The 22,439-nt window shown below is 37.5% G+C and overlaps 1 protein-coding gene across 1 annotated transcript in view; it reads right to left on the reverse strand.

Annotated features, from left to right (window-relative positions):
• Positions 1-6,957: 6,957 nt before the first annotated feature.
• LOC112569220 (deleted in malignant brain tumors 1 protein-like) overlaps positions 6,958-22,439 on the reverse strand; it is a 32,464-nt gene continuing 16,982 nt past the window's right edge. The window contains exons 4-15 of the mRNA XM_025246948.1: positions 16,169-16,316; positions 15,514-15,686; positions 13,636-13,783; positions 11,680-11,852; positions 11,415-11,562; positions 10,145-10,317; positions 9,668-9,815; positions 8,998-9,167; positions 8,684-8,831; positions 8,344-8,507; positions 7,888-8,160; positions 6,958-7,365 (exon numbers count right to left, since the gene is read on the reverse strand). Coding sequence (XP_025102733.1) covers positions 7,049-7,365; positions 7,888-8,160; positions 8,344-8,507; positions 8,684-8,831; positions 8,998-9,167; positions 9,668-9,815; positions 10,145-10,317; positions 11,415-11,562; positions 11,680-11,852; positions 13,636-13,783; positions 15,514-15,686; positions 16,169-16,316 — 2,183 coding nt within the window. The 3' untranslated portion in view covers positions 6,958-7,048. The remainder of the gene's footprint in view (positions 7,366-7,887; positions 8,161-8,343; positions 8,508-8,683; positions 8,832-8,997; positions 9,168-9,667; positions 9,816-10,144; positions 10,318-11,414; positions 11,563-11,679; positions 11,853-13,635; positions 13,784-15,513; positions 15,687-16,168; positions 16,317-22,439) is intronic.

Here is a 22,439-nt window from a genome sequence, read left to right on the forward strand (position 1 = left end):
TCATCACTGAGTTATAAAAACATATTAAGTTTCAACACATAAATTTTCTGCAGCATGCAAGCGTTAATAGCTGAGACCGGAAGAGCGACGTCCTCTCGCTTTGGCCAGCTATGTGTGTGTGTATCCGGTGATAAGAGCATTGAGTTGCGCGTTCTGACGAGGTTCTGTTCCTCGCAAGTGTTCCAAGTTTCCAAAAACTTCAAAGGAATAAAACTCTGGTGGATCTGAAAAACAGTGGTCACCCAACACATAATGCTTTTTGGTAACAACGATACCATTCTCTTTTTGAGGTAGACGTGTATCACACGTTTCTTGCCCAACAGATAACTGGTAACTCAAAGAGTTTTGCTGAATTGCGCTCTCTTCTCCTCATACCATTACTTATAAAATTATATTAAACAATATATCCTTTACTTCGCTGTATGATGATATAGATGGCTAAAGAAATGAAAGTGTTTTCCTTAGAATTATCCGCGTTAAAATAGTAAAATGCTACACTTAGTATTCCAAGCATTGCAGGCATCGCTCTTTTCTCTCAGCTTTGTTGCACGCATGACCACGCCAGCGTGAAGTAGCTGGTAAAGAAGAAAATTTATCCTTATTCAGTTTGGTAGTTTTAAAGGCTGGATCGTAAGTGTGACAGGTAGAACAACGGTGCATAGTAGGATTTAAATGCCTTCTTTGAGCTTGAACAAATGGGTAGCACTTAGGACTCGCTTTCTACTCAAAACGTTAAGTTGAAAAAGGTGAGATCACCTTGTTAGCGCTTTAGAGTGACCATAACTGTACTAGTTTCGCATGTCGGGTTTTAGACTACATTCCCGGAACAGAATAGCTAGCATCAGCATACGCATGGATTTGTTCCTCCTGATACGTAGTCCCCCTAATACTTAAAATATGTTTAGATGTCCGGATGAGAGTCAGTTATCTAAGGGACAGAAGGGTTGTCACATCTGAGACATATTGTTGGCAGTTTACTTTGTTAGGAACAGGGGGTTGTTGCCCCTGTCTGTGTTAGTCAGGGATTATTGCCCTTACCAGTATCAGAGAGTTTTTGGTTGCGTCGTGCTTAGCGTCAGAACCCGACGTCATTTTATGACGCAATTTGAGAGGGACGTAGCGTGAAAATTATTTGGAAGAAAGCAGACGGCTGTGTGCAGTGAAGAGAGGAGGACGGAAAGTGTGTGGTGTCCGCTTCGGATCTTGTGCGTCGATCCCAGAGGATTTATGCGTGGTGTTCGCTTTGGATCTTGTGTGTTGATCCCAGGGAATATATTCGTGGTGTTCGCTTTGGATCTGGTGTGTTGATCCCAGAAAATATATTCTGAGTCGTCGATTAGGTGTCTGCCAAGTCAGCACTTACTATTATTAAGTATCGGAACGTGTATGTGGTTTCCTCTAAAAGTTTTGTGTGGATATCCGTCAAGTGTGGCCAAGACTGCACAACTTCTGGACAAGGGGACGGTAGGATATTACCTGGACGTTTCATTTTTGGTGTGAGTAACTAAGACTCTAACGAATTATTCACAAACATACGACAGTTTTGAGTTACAGGCCGCTGTGTGGAAGACATTTAGTTAATGTTGATTGATATAAAGTTTTGTTGCCCACGACAAATCTATGTGATTTGTGATTGAAAGAACACGAAAGGGGACGCGTGCGTGTACTGAGTGAAAGTGTGATTTTAAACTGCGTACCTGACATACTTAGTGATAGATTGTATCCATGGTCTTTGACTTCTACGTCTTCTCATGATTTTTGCTGATAGACCGCAAAGTCATTCACTGTTATTTACTTGATGAAATGCTTGCGCGCAGGTGGAATTAGTAGTCTGACAAAAGGGGTTGAATTATTTAGGGGCCTATAAGACGACATTTCTTTCTTTCTGTTTTTATTTATTTATTTTTAGAACAGCTGAACTGATATTGAGAGGTGCAAGTAAAAACCTTGCGACAGAATCGCGAAAAAGACGAGGATCTTGCATGGGCTTTACTTACGAAGAGCACTCTTATTGTGTAGGCTTTTGATGTGGTTCCGCCGCTCGATCACGTTTTAATCCATAGTGTCAAATTATGGGACATTCCTTTATTGCTATAAGCGCATCCTATTATCTTGCATATATTATTGAATCACAATACCTATTATTAACTTTTAACATTAGCCTGTTCTCCTAAGTATAATTTTTACAAAGCTGTAATTAACATGTATCTAGCAGGTCCGGGCGAGACAGCCTTTTGTGTACTATGTCAACATTTATAAGTTTTATTGTTTGCCTGGTTTATAGATTTGAGGTGTTTGTTGACTTCACTTTCATGTGGGACTTTAAGTTGATCGTAGATATGTCTCTCAAAACTTTCTTGCTATTGTTTATTGAAGCGTTACTTAGATAAAAAAAATAAACTGATTTTGATTAACACATGCATAATTATAGCGGCAAAGTGTCAGGTTAGAGGTTTATTTATATGACTAAAGTGAAACTTAGAAAAAACATCAAACAAACGGCAAACTGCTTTATTATTCCTTTTTAAAAAAATTGAAATTTTTCCACAAGTTTAAGAAAAAAATAAATAAGGCTCAAAAGATTTCTTTATGAATTTATTGAAGAACATTTTTTTATCCAAATATGGTTTTATATATATATATATATATTGTTACTTCCCTTTTTTAGTGTGTTACGCTTCTAACAAGATATGCAAGCACAAAGAGTTAAGCCTATAGCTTTTTTTCTAACAACAGGGTAAGGTCTTGTAATTGTTTAAAAATTAAGAAAAAAATCGACACGTAGATAAATAATTCGCCCGAAAGTAACAAGATGAGAATTTAAGGCACATGTTCTTATAACCCTGACAGCCCTGCTTTGGAATATATTTACACGGTCACAAAGCTCTTTTTCTGTTGGTGATATTTTTCTCTAACATTATTTTAAAAAGCCTCAGAATTTATTTATTTATTTATTTATTTATAGGTTTATTTATTTATTCGATCTCCATGACCCATGTTGCGATGTTTACAAACAAGATGGTTAAGCACATACTGCTGTGCTCTCCCTTTTCCTAAAACTGGAATTTGACCCTCTACACATCTGGATATTACTGTACACTTTTTCTCTAGTTTACATGTTTAGGGAAGATTTCTTAAGACTGTCCACCTGTCATAATATTAATAAAAATGTTTTTGCTTCGAGATATTCCTAGATTGTCATCATATTCAACACAGAAGGTCACATGTTTTCTCTTTATATCGTCATTTTTACTACCATATTTTACATATTTATTACTGATGAATTACAAAATCCCAAAATTTACAAGCATGTAGATGCATTAGAATGTAAGGATCCCGCTCTTGAGATGTAGAATGCCTTCTGCCATAACACCAATAACTCAGAAATTTGTCTTTAGAAGAGTTTTGGAATTCAAGGGTCACGTTGAATGATTTTCTGTGCATATTTTGCACGCCATCAGCAGCAAAGAAGGACATTTTCACGTTCACACTCTGATGTAGATTTCGAGTGATATAAAGTAGGTCACCGTTAGAAATTAATCAAAAAAAATTATTTACACAATATAAAAACATAAAGTACCAAACAAACACATGTTTTATTAGAATATACATTTAAATTTAAATATTACTTACTGCTTTCTTCTTATTTTCAGTAGTTTGAGCACAAATCCATGTTGATTGAGTAACCGGTAAAAAAATGTAAGATGGCGCTTAAACGCAGAATCTTTGCTTTCTTTCAAACAAAACAAAATACCTGATTGGTGGACTTTTTCAGCATTTAGAGGGAAGTAATCTGTAGTTGAACAACTTCCAGTACTTGTCTCCCTTATGTTTTCATTTAGACACAGAGATTACAATAATGCATCACACGGGTTAGTTCAACGAGGAGACAAGCGAGCGAACCGAAGAGCTGAAAAACTTTTAAAGTGATTTCCTGTGAGGCTTGAAGCTATTTAGAGACAGTTCTTGCTATCAACCCTAAAAACTTTTCATATGTATTTCCACGAAATACGTTTTATTGTTCCGTGTGATCTGGTCTTTTTAAAGCCATTTCTTGTGCAAATGAAGTGGTCCGAAATAAATTAGACTTTGCAATTGTTGTGAAGAAAGTCAAATGTGTTTTCAGAAAACCCCAAGGTTTTTATCGCCATGCGATTGTTTGGACCTTGGGCACATATGATGACCTTAACTTTCAGCTCAACTTCTGACACTTTTTGAGGCACTGTTTCAATAGGGACTTAAGAAATTTGCCGCTTATGGTGCAGCTAGATAGAAGGTTTCCGACTGCCTGATTCTAGCGCTCGAAAGGTCCACGAACCATAAATACAGTGGCATGATATACATCATAACTCGATCTCTGGCTGCCAAAGTCCTCCACCCTCATCAACGTTTTCCTTTTCAATGTTGTAATTTGTCATTTCATCAACAACGACATCACAGATCTCACCTTTTGGCCGCATAGTAGATACTGTTTACAGAAAGGCTTACAAAGTATTATAATTAAATCCTGGAAATACTTTAACATTTTGCATGGCTCTTCTTAGAATGAATAATGATGGCAGGTTAAACAGCTTTCTCAGCATTCTGCATGCCTTTGGGCTTGTAGGCAGGAATGCAAGTTAGAGTGATTGCTTATTGGTGTTCCATCAAGTGCCCTTGTTCCTTCATCCAGATAAACTTACTTGTGTAAAAAGAATGATAAATGTTGTGGGAGGAAGATATTTATTTAAGTCTTAAAGCAAGCGTATCTTCTTTGTGTTTTCTGGGTGTTTTGCAGTACTGCTGAAAGGTTTTTACTTTCACTTTGAGTGCTAATTTTGATGGTGACCATTATTTGACGTTAATTTGGTTCCTAAACAGAAGTGGGTAGCTCAGGGGAACACAGCCTCCAAAGAAGTTGAACATGTTGAGAGTAATAATAATTTTTTTTTTTTGAGAAATCTGTTTAGGCATATTTACCTCTTTTATCACGGTTTATTCGTTTTCTTTTCTTCCACTTTCTCCTTTTCTTGAAATTCCATTTTGTTGTAGCAGTTTTCGCTTTTTAGTTAGCGGTGCTGGTGGATTTAGTACATTAAAGATATTTGAAACTGCACACCAGATCACCCGGCAGTGTTTGTTCAAGGAATTTATAAACTGGCTTGGATCAAAATGGTTAGAACAGAGAGCACATGTCTCATGCAAGTACCATGCCAGCTGGCCCAACAAATCGCTTCGCCGGCAGTTGTGCACTCACTTCTTACATCTATGGCAATGACGAGACTAGTGAAACTGCTAAGTAGCATCATATGCGGCAGACCCAAAGCTAAATGACTTGTTAAATCTACTAATGAAAGGAAATGCTGTTAACTGATTTTCTATTCGTCTTTTTCAAAAGAGAAAAATAGAAAACCTTCAGTTGGAGAGTTGTGACAACTCAGTGCAGTGCATCATGGACCACCAGGCGCCAACACTGATACTCGTAACAGGGGAGCGTAGCCGCAGTCACATCCGGGTTAGCGCGGCTTCACTCTCCCTCCTGAGTAAATTTAGTACATCGCTCTTATTGATGCCAAGTTGTTTTCTGTAATCCCTGCAACTTTATAAGATAGTTCATATTTAAAGTGTTTCAATACCTCATATTAAAATTGTTTTAGCATTGTTCACAGAAAAAATATCAGAAATAGCATCGACGCTTTGGTGTAAAAACCATCGTATTTTAATATACCAAACAGTGGGAACATTTTATAAAACGATACTTCTTCACATTAATTTAAAGCTGACTTATAAAAGCTAATTTTAGACAAATACAGGACGTAAGAATACAGAACCTGGACCGTAAACCCAATTGTTTACATCACTATAACCTTAGTAGGTACATATTCTTCCTGTACCGGAAGTCGGTATTTATTTTTTGATTCTCCGTTCACGTTTCTTGTTCATAAGCATTTATTTCATATCTTTCTTAAACAGCTTTTATTTTTACGAAGGTTAAAAACTATTTGATAATAATATCTGATTAATTAATATCTGATAAACAAAACTGTAATTTTACCCTTAAAAAATGTGTTATTCGTATGAGAAATAAAGAATTTCAGAAAACTGTAAAACAAATTACTTGGAATTATTCCTCCTTGTCATCGGTATTTTTATCTGATTTTTGCTAGAAATGATCAATTAAACTAAACTAAAATTTATAAACATTTTTAACGAATGATTTCATATGCTGAATTTCTTGAAAAACTTTATGAAATCTTTTTATGGCAAGCCTTTGTAAATATCCGATATATAACGAACAAAATGTGACATTTATGGTTATGCTCACTTGATAATCCCGAAGACAGGCATGATAAAAAGATGTACTTAAGCTGACAGGAGATTGTATAAGTTATATATTTGTTTTCTTTTAAAGAACAAAAAGGTCTCTTCGTTGGCCCATAGACATGAGGGTGTGTGATTGATCGATACACTATTACCACAAAATCAAATCACGCTAACAATGTCTATTATTCATACTTTATTGATGTTTTAATTTATAAATATAATTATATATATATTGTTGCATTTGAATTATGAAACACAATAACACGTCTACACTCACTTTGAATGTATATATATAGTCAAATTTCTTCTGTGAATAGTCGAAAACCGTTTTTAAAGTTTGCTTTTATTATCCAAAAGAAGTAAAAAATTAACGAAAGTAAATAATCTTAGTAAAGATGTAACAAGATTATCACTATCCTTCGCTCAGTCCCATAAAGCAAATCGTAGTTTTTTTCCTACTTACCTTCTCCGATTTTCTCTTTTGAAGTTAATCCACAGTTTTCTCCAGCGAACAGCAGGATGAAAGTAAGTGTGAAATAGAATAAATTCTTACAAGTCTCCCCGTGATCCGTTTCGCGAAAAGGATAAGAAAAATCTGCTCGGAAAATCATGATGTCAAATCGCAAATGACTGAATTTTTCTGTAATAATGTAATTTGTTTTTGTTTTCACTAAAACTAAGATATACAGTGCAAAGAAACAAAATATAGTTTACTGACAGAATATTTTGCTTAGGAAGTGAATTTTTAACAACCTTCAACGACGACTGTCATCTCATAGGACGACTTCAGTGAAAAAGGTTCTTCTTCCTCATCAGTTGTTTTAGTGACCACTGTACAGGTGTAGACACCAGTGTGTCTCCTATGATTCGCGGCTGTGATCTGTAATTGTCCAGTAGTACTGTTTACTCTACCAGACCACGTGATGGACTCAGGAGGGGGATTGCTGTCAGCTTCACACCAAAGTATAATATTTGCTCCTGGTGTTATTTTTGAAGGATCCATATAATTCTGCTGTGATGTTGTCACGCTGTCAGTGCGAGTTACTCTTATGAGAGGTTTATCTGCAAAAGTGCATAAGCCCTAAGGAAATAAAGCTCATTTTATGCATATTAGTATAACTATCTGTATACACAGAATGCAAATCAAAAGTATCACGTACCATAGCCATGTTAAAGTAAATGGCATGTGTAAGGTTAAGCAAAACCCATCCTTTCACAACATACAGCTTTTCTGATAGAATCAGGTAGCCACTTTTTTCCAGAAAGATGTTGGGTACATCAGAAGTTGACATTCTGCACTGGCTTTAAGTCTATAGAATTTTTGTACACATTTGAATTTTCATACAAATACACTTGTATGTACTTTAATTTAATTTGTGCACTTGTTTTATATATATATATACTTATCAACGTATAGATCTCTATCATCGCTCTAGAAACCAATCAGTTTTTTTCTCGCCTCTCTGCTTGCCTGTCTGTAAATTTTTACTATTAATCAATGTTCATAGAATTTCAAACTGCATTTCGTTAAAAAAAATATTTTGTTTATACATATTTTAGCTCAGAATGTCAGAGTGGGCTTACAATACACCTGCAGTACCAGCGCCTCACTGGACACGCGAATATTTTGACCATCGACTGTAAAGCTGGCCGTGCATTTCACACGGCGTCCATTGTGGCTTCTGGTCAGATTGTCAAAAATTAGATCGGCACCAGACGGTTGACCATTTGCTGTCTCTGTCCAGGTATATTCATTCGCTGGTTGATATTTGTATAAGATCCAACATTTTAGAACTATATTTTTTCCCTCCGTCATCGGGTACGTTTCTTTGTCGGGCATAATATAAACAGAAGGTGCTGAAAGATGAAAGAAAAGTAGAATTTAAAATCTTGAATTAAACTAGTCTTTACCTATCTCTTGTTGTAGTAGTAGTAATAATAGTAATAATGTGTGATTCGTATAGTGCCAAACTATCAGCTTTTATCTCTATATATTTTTCCTTTGAAACTCACCAAAATACTGCCTAAAAAGTAACTTACATTCACTGCAGTCAACGTCCGAGTTTTTACAGACATTTTCTATTCCGAATGATCTCTGGTTGCAGTCAAAGACACTGCTCTCATCGCCACTACATGCAAATTTCATCAGTAAAGCATTCTGTCTTGCTCCGGGTGGCCATCCTTCCAATAACACTCCTGTGCTTCTACATCATAGTGAAAACAAAACAAGATGTTTACCATATTTTGATAGCATGTTAAAAATATTTAACAGCTTCAAATTCTGAGACCTTACTGCATTGGTGGTTCGGTGGGTGGTTGGGCGGTTGGTTGGTATCGTTTTCTTCCCCGTAATTCTTTAGTAAGGAACAAGATATTTTACCTTGAAAATCCGAGCTCTCGGCAGATAACTCTGGCAGTCATGTCGTCGGAGACACACACTGTTTGCCACTCACTGCCAACCTTCATCTCCACACGACCCATGTTGAGTTTAGCACGAGGCATTCCAGTTAAACGTATCTTGTCACGATCTGTGAAATTAAATAATACTCAATATTCTAACAATCTTTTTTCTTTAAAACCCCAAACTAAGTGCAAAGTCTGAACCATTAAGGAATACAGTATATTTTATAAGATTTTTGTTGTTTTCTGTAAATAGTAAAATCATTGCTGTAGTCAAAAGCATCCCCTCCTTACTGATGTTACAGATGACGCCGACATCCTTCAAGTAGTCACAGTCGCTGGTATAGAAACCCTGATGGTTGCAATGTACTAGACTGTCTTCCGTTCCATTACAACGGCCAGCGTCAAGAATGTACCCTGTTCCTTGACCATATCTGTCTGAACTCACAGCTACTGCGCCGGTGCTGTCGGTATACACATTCACATGAGGCTTAGCAATAAATTGTACTCAACGCCGCTATTTATTTAGTGATGAGAATAACTACATAGGTGTCTTATTTTAATTTCTAGAAGATGGAAGTTATTATTGAATATTTCAATTACTAGATTTTGGAAATTGTTGTTCGATCTTAAAGAAAAGAAAAGAAAAAATCAACACTTCAAACAGCAATATTTCTTAAAATTAAGTTTTTATAAACAATGATTTTTTTTTTCGCTCCCTGTGCCTTTTAAAAATTTCAGAATCAAAAGACAAACAATAAAACTATCTTTTTTTTGCCTGCTGTAGCTCAAAACTAAAGCAAGGTTATCGACGATGTAGTACACGAATATACAAATTTTATATAACTATTGTATGATTCTCTACACTATGGTGAAACTTCATAAGGGAGCGAAATCATTCCAACATAGTGTTTAATTTAGTTTTACTCGACACGCTCTTACAAGACAGGGATGTATCAGAAACCTGTTAAATCCTAGCATTCTGCAGGACACCCGAGCCTCACTCTTTCCAAATCTCACACCACACACTGTGCTCCATTCTCGGTTGAAAAAGATCTCAAGACGCCCAGCTTCTGACGTCCCGTTAACCAGACGTGCAGTCATCGGCTCACCTAATAGTTAGATAACATAAAACCTCTTTTGGTTGATAAGTAATCACCCTTTTTCTCATATTACTTTATGAACGCTTAATAAAATGTATCAAGTGTGACAATTATTCTAAGCTCAACACGCGTTATGATAAAGTACACTACATCACAGTCAAAGGCCGTGCCTGTAATTCTTTTCTTTTTAGCGGGTCCTAAACATATGCTGTAAACATACTTTGATTTTATAATATCTAACGATTGTCACCTTGGAGTAGGGTAGGCACAAGAGAATAGTAATATCCTTTTATTGTGCAAGCGAAATATTATTTAAAAAATGGATTTTTCGTTCTTACTGATATTACAGATGATACCAATATCTTCAGAATGAGAACAGTTGCCGCCGTATAACACACTGTGTTGGCACTCTTCCAGACTGGTTTCATTCCCTTTACACACCACGTCTTGAAGGAGAATGTGGTCTGACCCTTGTCCGTATCTCGCTGAACTTACAGCAACAGCTTCATTGCTGTTGGAACACAATTATACAATACTCAGATTAATCCAATTAACATATACTTGGAAAGGATCAGTGACACATACAGTCATGTATTTCTTTTGTTGTAATATATGTATTACTGGACTGAGGAAATCTTTCTCTCTCTCTCTCCCTCTTTAACACACAGACCAATACTTATGCACAGACTTAATCTTATCTTTACGTGGAAGCATTTAAAACTGGAATATTTTAAAACTAGATTTTTATAAAATAGTTTCTTCATCTGTTTACGCAACATTGTGTTTTGAGCCATTGCGTATAACTTAACAAGATTGCACTTTTTCAATTTAACTTAAATAAAAAATAGAAAACAAAACTTTTTTTGCCAGCAGTATCTAACAACGAATACTTGATTATCGTCGTAATATGGCAAATCTCTTATGCACACACGAACTAGCACAGACACACACAAACACACAAACACACATACACACCACGCCTATTCAATAACATGATTTCGCATAAGCGTAGACTCAATTATCTCTAAACGTTTGGCCCCTTAAAATATAGCACAAAGCGTTTCCCAAGTACCTTATCCAGCAAAGTTCAAGCTGTTTTTTTTTTTATTGTCATGTTTTAAAATATTACTACATTTACATAAAACTTAAAGCTATTTCAGTGAAATAGTAAAACATATTAACAGTTGCAGTCCTCAGTAATTTAATCTTAACTTGATACATGGACGGCTTACTTAGGCCAACAAATGGAGTCGGGTGGTACCCGGCAGGGCCTTAAGACATTTGCGGGCAAGCCAATTAATTTTCAAGTTTAGATCAAATCATGATCGTGATTAGGTTTTTATAAACAATGATTTTTTTTTCTTCGATTTGCCTTTAAACACTTCAGAATCAAAAGACAAACAATAAAAGTATCTTTTTTGCCTACTGCACATCAAAACTAAAGCCAGATTATTGCCGATGTAGCACACGAATATACTAATTTTATATAACTATTGTAGGCTTCTCTACACTATCGTGAAACTTCATACGGGAGCGAAATCATTCCAACATAGTGTTTAATTTAGTTTTACTCGACACGCTCTTACAAGACAGGGATGTATCAGAAACCTGTTAAATCCTAGCATTCTGCAGGACACCCGAGCCTCACTCTTTCCAAATCTCACACCACACACTGTGCTCCATTCTCGGTTGAAAAAGATCTCAAGACGCCCAGCTTCTGACGTCCCGTTAACCAGACGTGCAGTCATCGGCTCACCTGGTAGTTAGATAAAATAAAAACCTCTTTTGGTTAATATGTAATAGCCCAAGAGAATAGTAATAACATTGTATTGAGCAAGAGAAATATTAAAAAAAAAAGATTTTTCGTTCTTACTAATATTGCAGATGATACCGATATCCTCAGAATGAGAACAGCTGCCGCCGTATAACACATTGTGTTGACACTCTTCCAGACTGGTCTCATGTCCTTTACACACCACGTCTTGAAGGAGAATGTGGTCTGACCCTTGTCCGTATCTCGCTGAACTTACAGCCACAGCTTCGTTGCTGTTGGTACACAATTATACAATTCTCAGATTGGTACAATGAACATGTACTTGAAAAGGATCAGTGACATACAGTCATGTATTTCTTTTGCTGTAAGACGTGTAATACTGAAGTGAGGAAATGGTGCTCTCTCTCTCTTTAACACACAGACTTAATCATATTTAAAACTGGAAAAAAGATCTATATATATATTTAAAATTTTTATAAAATAGTTTCTTGATGTGCTTAGGCAACATGATGCTATGAAGTGAACTATTGCACATAGCTTAACAAGATAACGCCTTTAAAATTTGACTTAAAGAAAATTAGAAGCAACAAGACGAGTTTTTTGCCCGCAATGTCCAACAACAAAAACTGGATTATCGTCGTAATGAGGCAAATCTCTTATGCACACCTGTGCTCACGCTCGCATACACACACACCACAAAATCACATGTTCCCGCCTAAGCGTATACTCATTTTTCTCTAACGCTTAACCCTTTAAAATATTGCACTTAGGTTTCCCAAGTACCTTATCCAGCAAACTTCAAGCTTCTTGTTTGTTGTCATCTTTTTAAAATGTTACTACAATTAAATAAAACTTAAAGATAAGTATTTAGCGGTGTCTAGATTCAGCTAAATACTAAAACATATTTACAGTTGCAGTGCTCAGTAATTTTTATCTTAACTTGATGCATTTACAGTTTACTTAGCTACAAATGGAGCCAGGTAGTACCCAGCAGGGTCTTCAAACATTCATCGGCAAGCCAATTAATTTTCAAATTTATATCAAACCATGATCCTAATTTACTGGTCACGTTATTATTGAATTCCCTGTGCTTACTTTATGACAAGCTTCACTAGATCCTCATCAAGGAAAGGGTCATCAGCGCTCACTATAGTCTTCCACCACCTACCATCACCGCTAACGCATCATCCACATAACGATAATGAAAATCATCGTAAATTGCACACACCAAATCCTAAAAACATCCGCATTGCCCATGGGGTCGACTCATCGGTATTTTTTGGCATGGAAGTACATAAGACGCAGCAGAGAAGAGGCTTGGAAACTCAACCAATCATGTACAGCTGATAAAAGATTTTGTGCCCTGTTCTTTCTTCCCTGTTTCCTAGCAACCTATTTCACTGTTTGCTTGCACGTTGTCTCTCATACATCATGACCTTGAGGACGGTCTCGGAATAGTATTATATCTGACGAAATGTACATATTTTGTTTTGTAGTTTTTCTAAGTAAAAGTGAATATGAGGAATGTTTAAGCAGCGCTTTCTTATCATCTATTGTTGCTGCCTTTGTCAGCGTCTGGATTCTGTTCTTTCGGGTCTTCTTGGCGCTGGATTTTAAGCGTCTAGGAACAGAATGAAGATGATCTGGTGATGCACCATTCCATCTGATGAGTATCAAAGGAGTGTCTTTGATCTTTTGTAGGAGTCTTGGATGTTGGCCAATGAAGTCGATAGCTCTGTACAAACGTTTGGACGCTTACGCTCCGTCCCCGATTCCGTTAAGGACAAATTTACTGCCCATTGCTGGTAGATTTCTGGACCGACCTTAACATTCCAATCGCAGAGAACAATGCGGATTGTGGGACAGCCAATTTATTTTATTAGTTACAGCAAAGGCCTACATAATTTTTACTAGTTTGCGGTATTTATTATATTATTATAATATTATTATATTATACAAAATTTGACATTAGAAAACAACTGCTGTAGTATTGCAAGCTAAATTAACAAATTCAGCTGACAAATAATGAGCAAAGTGGTGCGCCAGACAACTTACCTGTGGAATCCCAGCATCTTGCAGGCTGCCCTCGCCTCTCTTTGTCCAAATCCTCTGTTACACACCGTGCTCCATTCTCTGTTAAAAAATATCTCTAGACGTCCTGCATCTGACGTTCCGTTAAGTACACGAGCTGACATCTGCTCAGCTGTAAATGTCAAACAAAAGCACTTTAATTCAAGGAAAAATCTTTATGTATTTTCTGCAATTCGTTTTTAGTTTGAAAGTCCTTTATGCAGTAAAAGCTTTTAATTCTATAATTGGACAGTCAATTTTACCCTCTGGAGGCAACGGTAGAAAGATTTGAAAACTTTACAATTCCATAGTTAATATATTTCTCAATTTGAAATATCATGAAAATTATCGATTATTGTCTCTTACTATTCTTTACAGGAAACCGGCCCGAACCGATGGAAACGGAGATCGCAATCACTCTGTGTTGTGTGTATGCGTGCGTGCGTACGTGCATACGAGTGTGAAATCGGTCGTAAGTCCTGCTTTTCTACATGAGATGTTTTGAAGACGTGAGAATTGTGCGAAGTTCTTGACGTTGGTCAAGGAAAATTGTCGGCCATTGTCTTTGATGACCACACAGGGTAGTCCAAAGATAACGACAGGACCCTTATTTAACTAGACTGAACTACTGACGCGGATTAGTTTGCCAATCTCTCTGTAGTTCGTGAAAAAAATGTGTAACTATCTGACAGATATCTGACAGACTCTGGCAGATCTCATAAGTGAAGACAAAGTTCTTGATATTGCTAATCATTTCTATATTCGCGCATATGCAGGTATTAATGCAGGAGTAAATGTGTGACATGACCGAGTCGAACATTTTGAAGAAGTCCCATTGAGAACATGAGTAACCAGTCTTTTAACAAAAAATTAAGAATATTGTAAATGTACTGTCAATACGTGCCGAACTAGATCATACATTTCTCCAAATTAGGTCGACTATTGTATGTGAAAAACCTCTATTGGGTTTGAAAAGAGTTGTGATAATTTTCCACTGGCACTATCAACAGCGTTGTTTAAAAATGATTAGTAATTGTTGTATATAAATAAGTTTGAATGTTTATTATTATTGACTATATTAGGCAGCAAGGGCTGTGATATTCCTTTCCTAATTAAAAACAGACAGAATACGGCCTGCAAGAAACAGGTGTAGTTTGTCTTCAAAGAACGCGCAAATGTCACAGCGATTAAGTGTTGGGTACGCATTCAAGGGACAGTGCCATGATGTTTTATTTCGTGTTGCTTACGTTCTGTGAATCTCTGACGTGTAGCTGTAGCATGAACTTCTGTCATTATTCTAGTGTATCTGGTTTGTCTTTCATTTATTTAATTTTTTAAGCCCTTTCCTCATTCCAGAAACCATCAAGATGTCAGTATCTTAAAAATACAACACCTTAACCACATTCTGACCAAATTTTATGTTTATACATTAATTAGTTGGCCCACGTCATTCAGAACAAATTTGGTACCCAGTTTTGGGTGATCCTGCCGCCTTCCTTAGTCCTCGACAATATAGGTGTGTTTTGTGATGTGCATGCACTTCAAACCTATGATTACAATTATTTTCCTAACGGTTTAAAATGGGACTGGAAGGGTTGCTGTTCAGATAAAATCTGCTTACCACTAGGTCTAGCACTGACAGTGAATATTTCATTCTTTGCTGACTTGTTGAAGTATGTTTTGTACTCACGTATGCTTGATATTATGTGGTTTTTGTAGATATTTGCTGTATAATGTCATGTCTGCGTGCATCATACGCGGTTTTTGTGAATGCATTTCTAATTTGTAATAAACGTGTGATATTTAGCTGCTTTTACAAAGCGCATAAGAATAACTGCGTTAGTAGAGACACGCGTATCTTACTGATGTTACAGACGACGCCTACGTCCTCTGAGTGATCACAGTCAATGGTGTACAGGATGTCATGCCGACATTGTTCTAGACTGGTTTCTGTTCCATGGCAGATCACCATATTAAGCAGAATGTGGCCTGAACCTTGTCCATATCTAAGGGGGCTGACAGCTACTGCTCCGCTGCTTTCGGTGAAAAAATTTTCACTTATTTTCAAAAGGAGTCATTATGTATTTGTACCCACTATATTCACTTAAATATACTAATCAACGTGACAGTAACTAAACATTAAAAATAAAGTGTCCTTTTGTCATTTATTGGTTGCTATTTTTACAAACATAATCAGGTTTGACATTTCATTACGGGTTTATCCAAATGTAAAGTCATTGTAAACATTTCTTCATCTGTTTTAATGCGGCACTATATTTATAGTTTCTTGTGTTCTTTAGTCAAATGAGAATCCTCGAAATTCTGGAAACTGTGTCCGAACATCATGTGGTAATCGACACATCATCTTTCAGTACCAGGATTTAAGGCCGTGAAACATTTTTTAAGCCTCATTTTTTTAGTTCAACATCTGTGATAGATTTGATAATGCAAATAATCTGAACATAACATCAAATGTAGCCTTCTCGTACATGCGTTTGAGGAAAGAGAGATTACATACCTTTGGAATCCTAGCATCCTGCAAGCTACCTCAGCCTCTTCCTGTCCAAATTGCTTGACACACACTGTGCTCCATTCTCCGGTGAAAAATATCTCTAGACGTCCTGCCTGTGAAGTCCCGCCAGACAGACGCGCTGTCATCTGGTCAGCTGGCAGTTTTACAGCATTTATATTATCTTATATGATCTATTATAGTCACCAACTTATAATACACATTACAAAAGAATACAAGTTCGTGATTAGTACCTCATAAAGATCCTGTGACTGCATTGTTTTTCCTCACCTTGTTTTACAATGTCGAATTGTATGGGTTGTTTAAAAAAATCCTACTTCTAAGGCAGTCTAGATAGAGCACTACGTATTTTATATTTTAAGGTATTAAAGAAGCGAATCTTCTCTGGACAGTTTATCCTTTTTTAAGGGATAAAATGTTGACCTACAATTAGTCTGTTTCATTTTTACTTTATTATTTTCGGATGTTGAAGACATTTGGATGGCTATATTTTTCCCCCATGTATTATCGTTAGGCAGGTTTTTTATGTTTGTCTTTAGTGAAGTCATTGAATTCGGGTAATTACAGTAGGGGCAAGGGGAGCAAAAGAAGCCGAGCATCTTCCTGTTTCATTAGATTAGTGTAATTAATAAGTAATAAGTGATTACCTGATAATTAATGCTGGAACAGTAAGAAAATATCAGTCAGATTTAGTCTGTTTTTGCCGTGCTAGCAAATTATGTCTCTTTGAACGCTTCCTTCAACGTCCCCGACCTTCTTTCCTAATGACCAGTTCTATTCTACTCCATTGTTATGTTCATTTAATCCCCAAGGTTATTGGTCTATTGAGCTTCTTCGGCTACTCTGTTGTCTCGGAGTTGGATGTATAAACGAACAAGCAGGGTGTCCTGAAAACCAGGAATAGCATGGTTTACTTTTAAGCTTTAAGAAATATTTGTGAATGTAGGTGTTTCGCTTGTTTTTGTTTTAGTTTGTGACCTCAACTGGTATCCATACGAAAATCAGTTAAATCATGATCGTATGACTTTTTCGGAGTTACGGAACGTCCCAGATGAGACTTGAAAAGAGCACAGTATGCCAAGCTTTCTCCAAAGAAGCTAATGGACATGCAGGTATTTTCTGACCCAATCGAGATGGGGAGGGGGGACATAGTTACATTTTGGACCCCGAGGGTGTCGCTCCGCCCCATCGTAGGAGAACATGATGTCAGAGGTTCCGGTTAACAAACTGCTTCCACTCGCTCTGATGTAATGAGATATTGTTCAACTATCCTAGTGAGCGACAAGTTAACTCTTTTGCATTTCCTACCCACAACTTGCGTTTCTTTCCGACATGTCTTTTGCTAATGTCCAGTTTTACGATGTATTTGACGTACATGACTTCTCCCAAGAATGTGAATTGGTCTGGATTATTTTTCTGTAACCTGTGATATCTTAGTGAGCAAAAGTACCGTAGCACCTCAATTAGCCTGAATTAATTTTTGCAGACCCTCAGATCACACGTTTGAAAGGACGGGTGCTCAGATCCCACGCCCAGGAACTGGTGTTTTCTTCATCTGTTCCTGAAGTCAATTCTTGTCTAAGTTGGAGAAGACCTTAAACATTGTTCCAGCACCAGTCTCATGAAAACAAACTAAATCACTTTAGACCAGTAACCATGGATCCTATCCTTGCATGGAGAAGCTTGTGTGCAACAAATTAGTTCATGTAATTGGTGATCTGTTGGATCCTTTCCTCAAAAATCGAAGAAAGTGGTTATTATCTCTTTTATTCTCTATAACTTGGTCCCAAGTCATCTAGATAGTGGTGATACTATCTATCTATCTATTCCTCTTCATGCATCAGGTTGCACATAAGGCCTCAACCAGAGTCCGCCACCGATGTCGATCGGCTGAAACCCGCTCTAGGTGACCCCATGTCCAGCCCTTTCCTTTCATCTCCCTTTCCACTGTTCTTCTCCAAGTTTCCTTTGGGCGGCCTCGTTTTCTTCGGCCGTCTGGAGTCCATCGTAGGGCGACTCTGGAAAGGTCTGCTGTCTGCTGGCGGAGCACATGTCCAATCCATCGCCAACGCCTTCGTTGAACCTGCGTGGTGATGGACTCGGTTTCAGTTCTTCGGTGGAGTTCTTCGTTGCTGATGGTATTTGGCCAAAAGATGTTAAGTATGCGCCTGAGGCATCTGTTTTGGAAGACGTCAAGCTTGTTACTGATGGTTTTGGTCATCTTCCATGATTCTGATCCGTAAAGGAGGGTGCTGATAACATTTGACTTGAAGATTCTCAGTTTGATCTTCTGGCTGATGTTTTTTGCCTTCCATGTGCTCCTGAGTGAGGCGAAGGCCTGGCTTGGCTTTCGCCAGTCGGGCTCGAATCTCACCTCCGCATCCCCGGTGCTTGACATTTTGGACCCAAGATAGGTGAAACTGTCAACTTCCTCAATCTCTTCTCCATTTAGTTTGATGCCGTCTTGGACTCTGGCGTTCACTCTCATACTTTTCGTTTTCTTTGTGCTGACCTTCAAGCCAAGGTTTCCAGCTGTTTCTGAGAAGGCTTTGTTTTTTCATGCATGTCTTGGTGGCGTGTGACAGCAGGGCAATGTCATCAGCAAAGTCCAAGTCTTCCAGCGTTGTTGTTGCTGTCATAGTCATGGTCCATCTGATCCCTCTCCTCTCACTGTCGTGGAAGTCTTCATGATCCAGTCCATGGCCAGGATGAAGAGGAACGGCGACAGAATGCAGCCCTGCTTCACCCCGGTACTGACGTTGAAGGGTCTGTGAGCTCCGTGTCACAGACAACCTGGGATTTGAAATCGCTGTACAGCATTGCAATGACCTGAACAAGTTTTGCAGGGACTCCGTAATGCCTCAGGATCTTCCATAAGGACTCGCGGTGGATGCTGTCAAAAGCCTTCTCCAGGTCGATGAAATTGATGTACAGCGGTGTGTTCCATTCGTTGCTCTGCTCCAGAATCTGTCGCAGAATGAAGATGTGTTCGGAGGTCTTTCTCAAGAGTTGCCGTCAGTCTTGACAAAACAATCTTGCTGAAGACCTTGCTGGTGAGGGAAAGAAGTGTTATGCCCCTCCAATTATTGCAGTCTCCAAGATCTCCTTTCTTGGGTAACTTGAAGATGAGCCCTGTCTTCCAAGCAACAGGGAGCTGCCCTGATTCCCAAACTTGCTTGAAGATTTCAGTCAGCTTGGGAGCTGTCACATTTATATCTGCTTTCAACATCTCTGCTGTTATTCCATCTGCCCCTGGTGCTTTGCCGCTCTTCATTGTCTTGACTGCTGCTGTCACTTCTTCCAGGCTTGGTGGGTCTGTGCAGATGTCAAGGTCTATAGCTGCTGGCTGGATGTCTGCAAGCTGAGGGGGATCTGGTCTGTTCAGAACCGACTCAAAATGTTCCTTCCAGCGCTGTAGTTTTTCTGCCTCTCCCTCGATGACATTACCGCTCACGTCTTTCACTGGTACATCACTGTTCTTAAACCCGTTGTTTAGCTGTTTGTTTATCTTGTACAGTGTCTTCAGGTCATTTTTACTTGCTGCATTTTCTGCTTCATCTGCCAGTTTCTCTATGTGGTCTCTAGTGGTGATACAGAAACTGATATTTTTGAAGTAAAATTTTTGTCCACAGGTCATACCATTCAGCCACACTCCCACTCACAGCCTATCCTAACGTTAATTTTTACATAATGTTTGTCAGTTCGATGGGGTAGTTTCTCCATTATACGCTGGAAAAACTCAACCTGCGGTATACGCGTTTAGCATGTTGGTAATAAATACAGGAGCTTTGCCAGGGTGAGCTTCCAGTATTGTTTTTCATATACAATAATGAAGTTTGGAAAGATTACTCTGGTGTCTTTCTCTGCCTTATGTATAGCATTAGTACATTGTATGATATGCATTTAAAAAATGATGAAATGATTACCAAATTCAGACAGTCGGAGGATAAGGTGGTAAACAAATATGGCCGATTAGTACTAGATATGTGTTCTACTCTGGACTTGACTATACTAAATGGAGTATGTAATGGCGACCCTTATGGAAGTTTCACATACTTATCAGATAATGGAAATAGTACAATAGATTATTACATTGCTTCAGACGAACTGCTACATAAAAAGTCATCTGACTTTAAGATGATAGTGGCAGACAGGATTGAATCCAAACATTTTCCAGTAGAACTTAGCCTACAAGTTCAGACAGTTGGTCATGTTATAAGGAAGACCATCAAAACAAGTAGATCTGTAAGCAAGATGGTATGGAACCCCCCTAATATCCAGAAATTTCACCAAGCTGTCCAGTCCCCGGAGATACAGGAGCTACTAACGCAAGCAAGCGATAAGATAGATAAAGATATAAACGAAGCTCTTTCACTATTTAACAGTTGTTTATTGAACTGCACTCAGTGCATGAATAAACGGATTAATATAGACCGAAATGAGCATAGGCAAAAATGGTTCGACACTGGGTGTATCAAAGAGAAAAGAAATACAAGAAAACTTTTAAGAAAGTTCCGTAGATCAGCTGATAGGAAAGATGGTCAGATGTATATTCTAGCACGTGCCTGAAAGATCTGAGAAAAAATTTCATTCCAACAATGTACTACACTAGACCAAATAATTCCAAACTGCAGATGCTTATGTCAACAAGTAATGAAACAATACTGTCCAATCTTGACAAGTTTTTATATTTAGCGGCAAAGAAAAGAGTTGCTATTCTATGCTAATAACATTCTGTATCTATCGTGACATGTTGCATGACAATCCTTTTGAATGGGCCCAAAGGCCTAACAAATAAACTATTCGTATTCGTATTCTCTAATTAAAATGCAGATGATATGGCATTGGCTGATTGGCTACAGGATGAAGACTTGCTGCCATGCTATTTTCTATTCTTTTAGAAAAGAAATTTGTGATTCTGAGAAAACTTTTTAGAATTACCTTTTTCAGAGGAAACAAGGATGTTAAGGATTGCAAGCAAGATCAAGGGCTTTTCCAACATATTATTATTACTACTACTACTATGTGAAACACAAATTTTGTGGTATATAAGCAGAAAGGTAGCATGTACTCAATTTAGTGAGCTGAATTAAAATATGCCGGGGAGTCATAAATGAATATGGGTGAATGGTTGTTTATGATTCAGTCTGTGTATGATTGATTTCAAGTGCCCTGAACAAGTCTTTGGAAGAGCCCTATATAAATCCTCATTATTATTTTTATTTAAGGTGAAATAATGTCAAAGTATTGTAATACTTAGTGTAAGCAAACATAAACATGTGGTGAAAATAAAAACAAATTAGTAGAACAAGGAGACGTATATCAGCAGAAAAGACCCACTTCTTATTCAAGTGTTTAAAGTCAGATGTGTACTGGAGAAGCTGGGACCCTCACATCTTTAGTCAAAAAGTGGAAGAAAGACCACAAATGGTGCAATTTGTTTATATTTACAAGGTACAAGGTACCTTTCATACAGATTTACCATCCTTTAGGTACTGTTTAATTAGGAATCTTATTTGAGCACGAAAAAAATTGCAACCTCTATAATGTATGACACATACATTTGGTGTATCTGTTATACTCTAAAAGTTATTGGCTTATGGATTGGCATGCAGAGCGTGTTCACCGATACATGTGCTTCCTTTCTTTATGGGATAGTAGTGCCACTGTAGGTCATTATTCAAGAATGAGTAAGACGTGAATATGTACCAGGAAATATTAATATTAAACAAATCCCTCTTGTGAACCCGAAACTTCTATATTTATCTGAACTTACCACCTCTTTACATCAAGATGGGTTTAACGAATAATTTTGTGAAGTCTTTGAAGAAAGATTCACAAAGTTTACAGCATCTAACTCAAACGTTACTTAAATTATGCGATTCTAAATTAGAGGAAGACGTTTTTAAAAGTCCACAAATCAGAGATATCCTGGGAGATTCCTTATCTGAAATAAAGTTAACTGATTAGAAACTGCAAGCATGGAGTTCCTTCTAAGTGGTTGTCTATGTTTTGGGGTTTTTTAAGAAAAAAAAAGAAACATGATAATTATAAAGATTTGGTGGCAAAGATGCTGATTACGAGAAAGTAGGAGCTCGAACGTCACCGAAAACGAACTTTCTTTATTCACATCTAGATTTCTTGCCCTGTAACCTACGTGATATCAGTGATGAAGAAGGGAAATAATACCACTGAGACATCCTAGTCACTGAATACCATAGCAAAGCAAAGTGCAGTCCAAGTATGATTGGCGACTTTT

Source organism: Pomacea canaliculata, linkage group LG7 (assembly GCF_003073045.1).
Source record: "Pomacea canaliculata isolate SZHN2017 linkage group LG7, ASM307304v1, whole genome shotgun sequence".
Classification (NCBI taxonomy): Eukaryota; Metazoa; Mollusca; class Gastropoda; order Architaenioglossa; family Ampullariidae; genus Pomacea; species Pomacea canaliculata.